Source organism: Nannospalax galili, unplaced genomic scaffold, assembly GCF_000622305.1.
Source record: "Nannospalax galili isolate Female #2095 unplaced genomic scaffold, S.galili_v1.0 scaffold618, whole genome shotgun sequence".
Taxonomy (NCBI): Eukaryota; Metazoa; Chordata; class Mammalia; order Rodentia; family Spalacidae; genus Nannospalax; species Nannospalax galili.
In genome coordinates this window covers 240,635-248,632 of record NW_008341873.1, presented here as the reverse complement: position 1 = coordinate 248,632, position 7,998 = coordinate 240,635, and the positions used below count along the sequence as shown (strand labels likewise).

At 35.4% G+C, this 7,998-nt stretch overlaps 1 protein-coding gene across 1 annotated transcript in view; it reads right to left on the bottom strand.

Annotated features, from left to right (window-relative positions):
• Fnbp1l (formin binding protein 1 like) overlaps positions 1-7,998 on the bottom strand; it is a 111,399-nt gene that overhangs the window by 3,974 nt on the left and 99,427 nt on the right. Inside the window, exons 12-14 of the mRNA XM_008837474.3 lie at positions 5,442-5,551; positions 2,872-3,004; positions 1,931-2,025 (exon numbers count right to left, since the gene is read on the bottom strand). Coding sequence (XP_008835696.1) covers positions 1,931-2,025; positions 2,872-3,004; positions 5,442-5,551 — 338 coding nt within the window. The remainder of the gene's footprint in view (positions 1-1,930; positions 2,026-2,871; positions 3,005-5,441; positions 5,552-7,998) is intronic.

Here is a 7,998-nt window from a genome sequence, read left to right as displayed (position 1 = left end):
TATTATATATTATAATGTTCTAAAACAGCAATATTCAATAAACACATCTCACAATCATTGGATCTAAAGATGAAATCAAACCATATAGTAAACATGTATTTTCTACCATCACAGAGTCACTCACTGTCTTCTCTTTCCGCAAAAGAGAGCTAATGTTGCTTTGGAGACCCACCCCCCAGACCTGTGTTCAGTCCACAAGGAAGTTGTGTCATGCTCACTAGGGGTCATGAGCACAGCACCTGCATGGGGTGAGCAGGTCACTAGCAGTCCTGCAACCATCAGACAGCAGAAGTGAACAGGGACCTCTGCCTGGGATGCCTCAACACTTGAGCAGCTCATTCCCTTTTCTCCTTGAACCTGGAAGAAGGCTGCCTGCGGCTTTGAAAAATGTTCAAATGGAGCCTTAAAATGAAGCAAGCATAGAAGGGAGAGCGAAGAGGAAGAACAGCTGAGTCATCTAGGCTGTTCCTTAGACAATAAATCCCATTTTTTACTCCAAGACAGAATAAGAATTAATTCTGTTGCTTAAAACCAAAATATTCCTCAACAAAATAAGAAAATAATTTCTAATTATGGAAAGAGAAATTAGTAACTTAGAAAACCCAAAGAATAGACAGCATAAAGATATTTTGTTTTTTACCATTCAGCTCAGCAGCACCTTCCAGGAAGCTAGGAAACCACATTGCTAACACACACTAGAAAGACTAGACCTGTTTAAATATGGGGTTTTAAACAAAATAATAAAAACTACTTGTTTGTGAATCTCTCTTGATCTATTAAAAATAAGAATCTTTCCAGCAGTGACAGGGAACTGAACAGGAAGAAGTGCTCACCCTGGTGAAGCACATATTATTATTATTTTATTGCTAGATGACTTATATATACCATTTCCTTTACTACTAACAACTCTGTAGAATGGGTATTTTAACTTCCACTTTATTTTTCTTAATATTTTATTTATTATTTTTATGTATATGAGTGTATTGCCTGCATGTATGTGAGTGCACCCGTGTCGTGCAATGTTGCGGTCAGAAGAGGGCTTCGGATTCCCCTGGAACTGGAATTAAGGACGGTTTGTAGCCGCCATGCGGGTGCTGGCAATCGAACCCGGGTCCTCTGTAACAGCAGTCAATGCTCTTAACTGCTGAGCCATCTCTCCAGCCCCTCACTTTATATTTTTAGGGAATTGATATTAACAAAATATAAAAACTGAACTTGCTTGTTATGCTCTTATATTAGTAAGCCAAGATCAGACACTAAGTCTCTGAAATTCTTCTCAAAGGTGAATCCTAATTTAAGGATTTTTAAAAAATTTTTATTATTTTTATTTTATGTGTATGAATGTATTGCCTGCATGTATGTGAGTACACCCGTGTTGTGCATTGTCGCAGAGGTCAGAAGAGGGCTTCGGATTCCCCTGGAACTGGAGTTAAGGCAGTGCAAAAAAAAAGATTATACCAAAGAAGAAACTTCACAAGCAGTATGGAAACTTGGCAAAGAGATAAACTGAAAACTCTGCCCAAACTATAATACATACCTCCTTATCTTCTTCACCAACCTTTAAGGAATTTGACAGTAATTTTTTTCTTCAATCACAAGATACCAACTCCACATAAACCTTAAGGGAGTCCCACCCATGCCTAGAGTTCCTATACCCCCAGGTTGTAGTTCCAAGAATTTTTCTTATATTCCTAGCTGTTTGGGGATGTATGAGAAACTAGAATAGGACAAGATGAAATTTCCTATTTCACCTGCAACAAGGTACAGAAAACAAGTTTTAAAAGACAAGTATTCAATACCAGGCTTATTAACTAAGGAGGAAGAAAAAGAAATGTATGAAGTTTAAAACAAAACGTAAGAAAATTTTGGAGAAAAGAAGAAATATAAATAAAAACACACTAACAAAATGAAACAAACAGAAACCTCTGACCTTTCTCGGCCCTGTGTTACAAGATGATTTATGTCACTGCTGTGTCTTCTGTCTCCTCTCCCACCTGTTTTGCCTTCAACTTCAGAAAGCCAGGCCTTCAGGGAAAAAATAAGCAAACCAATAAGCAAGTTCAGTAAGCATGTGTGAAAGCTCATAAGATACCTTGCATTTAAAATGCACTTTGAACGTTGGAACCTCATTTAATTTTATGTCTTATAGAGTTTATAAGGAGTTAAAGATTATATAAGCGTAATAATTCATCTGTAAACCTAAAAATGTACAGCCAATTTTGAAAGAGATGTACCCTAGCTCAGAAAAATGTTATTGAATAGGTTAATGCTGTTGTAATGAAATGCTTCTTCTAATTATAAAAAAAAATATATTTTATTGAAAAAAAATGTAGGAAACAACATATCTTAAAATGAAGTGGAGATCTTCTTTAAAGGGTAAAAACTCATCCAATTTTATGTCCTACAGGGCTTTTACTGAGTTCATTATTGTATGACTGTATTAATTCAACTGTAAACCTAAAAATTTACAGCCACCTTTGAAAGAGATGTATCCTTGCTCTGGAATGTGTTACTGAATATGTTAAAGCTGTAATGAAATGCTTCTAAAAAAAAAAAACTTGAAAATAAAATTTGAAAATTAAAAAAAAAATGCACTTTGAGACTTTATGACATGATTCTTAAAGAAATTTTGATTCCAATCTATTAATCAATGATCAACTTTATAGCTCATAAAAAGTATGCTTATAGCTTCATGTAAAGACTCAAATAAAAATCATCAGATATGTTAATTTAATAATTTTGTGTCATAATATTTTAGTTCATAAATTCTAAAATTAAATATTGGAATGTAAGTCTAGCAAACCCCAATCTATCACAATAAAGCTGGTAAAAATACTTTATCTCAGACAAACTGCTAAGTAACAAACGTGCCTCATTCTTATGGATTTCCATTCGTAGGCGGTCGATGTTATTCATGGTCTCTGCTAATTTAGGCTGTAAACTTCCTGGATCCCCCATTTGTGGATTTTTCTCATATACATCCTTCATTTTGTTGAGTGCATCTCTGAGAAACAGAAGGAAACCACAGAATTTAACATTCACTTTGTGTGCTTTTAGATGAGTTCCATTTGTCTTTGAGGACTCAAGTTTATCTTAATCTTAAACACAGTCACATTTCTAAGTTTAGGCAAATGCATCCCAATTAAAGACAATTTGCATAAAGTAGCTAATGTATATACAATATAGTCAGTCACTTAAGGAAAGCATCTTTTAAAACCTGTGTGTGTCCTATTTCATTTCTCATGCCTGGCTGGTAGAATATTCCTCAATATTCTTACAACTCATTCTGTCCTGAATCAAATTCTTTATTTTGCTTCTTGTTATGAGACAGGGTCCCGCTAAGTAAGCAGGCTGACCTCAAGCTCTTGATCTTCCCCAGTGCTGGGATTGCAGATGTGCCACCATGCCAGGCTTTAAATCAAACTCATTACAGTTCCACCTGCAACACTATTCCACCAGTGTTCCCTTATCGGTTCACACAACATCACTGTCCTCCCACTCTCTATGCTAGAAATAGGAATGCATCTTCTCCTACCCCCTCCCCCCCGCTTTCAGTCATCTGCCAATCCCCTTAGCCTACCTCCTCTTCTCTAATCACATTCCCATCAGTTATGCCCAATCAGTGCTGTCTGAGCCTGGCACATGTACTGTTGAACACTCCTTAACATCTTTTTCCTTCTTGACCTGGAGGTCACATTTTCTCTTCCTCCTCCTCAACTCCATTTTCTTAACAATCATTCACTGGCCTCTCCTCCTCTGTTCAACTTTTAAATATCTGTTACATAAAATGACAAGAACTTTCTTCTCATCTCATCCTATATGCTTCAGAACACTTTAATCTTCTAATGATTCTCCAATGTCTGTCTCTAGTTCTGAAGTTACAAATGTATACATCTAAACTCAACCAGCTATTTTCCATGCACATTTTTCACATATTTTGCAAAACAAAAACAAGATTATTACTTTTACCCAAATTTATTTTTCTTGCTGTTTCAATTAATTTTATAGCTACTCTCAAGAGTTTTCCAATTTTCTAACTAGTCTCCTTACCTCCAATCTCCTAACTCTAGGATCTACTCATTACATTACATTCAGTAATCTCCAGAACAGAGCTGCTAAGAACCCTCACAACTTCTGGAAACTCCCTACAGCCAACAGAACTCTACAAGAAAGTAGCCAACACTTTCCCTCATCCATCTTACACCTTTGCACTGTTGTCCTATTATTACATACTACATAATTTCTAATCAGGTTCCCCTACATTAGAACTAAGTCTAGGCCTTGGCAAGAACACTTGCATTTCTGGTCTTTCTCTTGTCCTCCCCATGTCTTTCAATGTTCCTTTCCTCCATATTTTCTCACCTGACAAAATCCTATTTTCCCATCAAGGTCGAATTCCAGTATTCTGGGTTAACATGACATTTACCAATTATCCAATACATTTATATATGCATCCGTGTACACACGCGCACGTGTGTGTGTGTGTGTGTGTGTATATATATATATATATATATACACACACACACACACATTTGATTCCCAGTCTCTCCATTTACATAAGAACAACTATCTCAGGAGGCTATTTTGAAGAATTCAATGACATGTTCCATGTGAAATGCTTAGATGAGTACCAGGTATGTAATAATTCCTCAATCTTCTATTGAACTTATTTTATATATAAAAAAAGAAATTTGCCAGGCGTGGTGGTGCACGCCTTTAATCCCAGCACTTGCAAGGCAGAGGCAAGCGGATCTCTGTGAGTTCAATCCAGCCTGGTCTATATGTGGAGAAAGAAAACCCTCTACCAAAAAAAAAAAAAAAAAAAAAAAAAAAAAAAAAAAAAGAAAAGAAAAAGAAAGACATAAGAGGTAGTGTTACTAAAACTATTCTTGACAATGAGTTATCAAGTTTGGGGATTTTTTTTTTATTGTCACAAATTTATGGAAGGCATACTAATGGCAACTAATAAAAATCTGCAATAAAAGCTGGGTGTGATGGCACATGCCTTTAATCCCAGCACTTTCGAGGCAGAGGCAGGTAGATCATTGTGGTTAAGTTTAAGGCCAGCCTGGTCTATGTAGCAAGTTCCAGGCCAGCTGGGGCTACAGGGAGACCCTGTCTCAAAAAGACCAAAACTTTTGCAATAAAAACTCAAAAATTTCCTTTTTACCTATAATATGGAAATTATAAAATTTTGTAGTTTAGGAGGTTTTTTTTCTCTAAAAGTATTTCAATTGGGATATACAGTATTTGGGGAGATGGTGATGGTGCTGGGAATTAAACCTAGGCCCTCATGAATGCTAGGCAAATACTCTTACCACTGAGCTATTGTCCCAGCCCAGAATGATTTTGAAACATTCCATATACCACATTTGAACACATCATTCAAAGTATATCCTGAAAGAAAGAACAGCGAGAGAGAGGCCTTAAAGGAACACTACTTTTGGTCTGATTCTTTCTGCAATCCTCGGTTAAGTTCATCGATGCGTTGCTGCAGTTTCTTACGTCTCTGTTCTGGTGGCAGATGACTGAAATCTTCCAGTGCTGGGCCCTGAAAAGAGAGTCTAAATCATTATTAAAGACATTCCCAGTAAACTTTCTTTAACTTTACCTGCTATAAAATAAGGATGCTAACTTTAATTTCAAATTTGCCCCCAAATAATGAATCCTCTAAAGAAAGGAAGGGAGGGAGGATCAATCAATCAATCTACATAGATGTATTGGTGAAAATAATTATATTGAAGGAGGAGTTCAAATTTCAAAACAATTTTTAGGAAGGAAGGAAGGAAGGAAGGAAGGAAGGAAGGAAGGAAGGAAGGAAGGAAGGAAGGAAGGAAGGAAGGAAGGAAAGAAGGGGAAATCACCAAATACAGGTAAACGGTAACAAGCAGCACACTATTTTCAAGTCTTGGCAAAGTTAAGATGAATACATATGAATCTTCTTACAGCAACAACAACAAAATGGAAACATACAACATTTCTCATTTATACAAGTTACTACTTTATATGTATTCTTATATAACCTGAAATCAAATCCATTGTTATGACATTTAAAATGTTATAAATGTTCAGACTAAAAATATGAAGTTTATATAACTGAGCTACATAAGCAACTTACCTCATAAAGACAACTAATTAAAGAAATATACTTCAAGAATATATATAGTTTTTGAATGATTATACTTATTAAACCATTATTTGGAAACAAAAATGAATCTGATCATTAATAAAAGGTACAATCTATTAATTAGAAGTTATATTCACACATGGAATACCCTCTCAATTTTCTTGTAAAACCAAGTAACATACCTCAGCTGGCCCTGAAGGATATAATCTCTCTTCTCTCTCCCTTTTTTTTTTAGCAGGATCATACTATATAGTCTGTAACTTGAACTCATGATGCTCCTGCCTCAATCTCCCAAGTGTTATAAGCATGTGCCACCATGCCCTGCCTTGATACAATCCATATTTAGGAAAGATTCTTAGTGTTTAGAAATATTTTAATGCTTTCATGTTCAAGAATGTGATTTAATGAAAAGCACTAGTATATAGATACAGGTTTTTTTTAACTAATGATGTGATTTTCCTTTTTTGAAGATACTTCTAAGACTGGGTCTCACTATGAAGTTCAGCCTAAGCCTTGAACTCTGAGTCCTCCTGCCTTAACCTCCTGAGTATTGGGAATTCAGGTGTGTGTGAACACACTTAGCTCTATTTTCTTCTTAAATATTAATTTAGTCATTGTTATTTTAGCTACATTATTAGAGATTACAACAGAACCATTATCAGCAACTACTGCTTCCACTTAATATACCTGTATTAACTTCTTATATATTCCAAAATTTGGCCTCTATTATCTTTCATTTTTCTTTTCAAAATGGTTAAGAACATGAATATAGTTCAAATTTCCAAAGTGCTGCTGAGATGAGCTTGCAAAATAAAATGCATCCATGCTCTCTGGGTCACTTATGCCTATAATATAGCTAAATAGCTTGATTTCACTATCTACAAGAATGTTTCATTTACTTATAAGAGAAAACTCACTTGCAGGAAGAGCCATGACCAAATGTTACATTTTAATTAATAACAAGAATCCTAAGGCTCTTTTCCCCAGTGGCTATCCACTGTGGATACTTACCAAGCCTACAAACTAAAAGCGGAGCACCTGTTTAAGTAGCTTTTGCTTGTACATCTCCCAGGCACCAAAAACAGCAATGCCAACCAAATCTAACCTAAATAACAGAACAACAAAATTTCCTATATAAACTTCCTTTAAATTGAGTAGTTAGTAATCCACGTAATTTTTTGATTCATTCTAATTTGTGCATTATACTATTATCTAAGTGCCAAAGATAAATTCCTAACTTATACTTTATAAAATACTTCTGAAAAATCTGAAAATTATTGAAATGTATTCAGTGTGGTGGCCTTTTGGGGGGAATAAAACAAACTGGTCATTATCTCTGAATAAATCTGCCAGGTGTCTGCCTATCCCTAATGAAACTTTGTTGTCAATTCTACTAGCAGTAGCTATCAAGGCACTTGCATTTGTAATATCCTGCTTCAACAGTATAACACACTCTTACATAAAGCACAAGAAACAAACCCAATCTATTTCCCAAGGATGTTAAGAGGCCTGAGGCAGTTAACAACTTCTCTACTACCAAGAACTATAAAAGTCTTAACTCTGTCTAAAAAAGTGATCTGTTTCTAAAAGCTAGAGCGTAGCTTCCTATGCAAGCCCCCAACAATTAGGGGGTTAGTTCTTCATAATGTAGATTCATCTATTTGTGTGAAATAAATGTATACAGGAACACCCCAAACAGAGGGACAAAGACACACACACACACACACACACACACACACACACACACAGATTATTTGTGCTGAACAAAGCACTGACTCCATAATGAAATCAGTATGATTTTTCCCTTTTTTTGGACAATTTAGTAATTCTTATAATAAACTATAAATTACATTTATATCATTTTAAAAGAT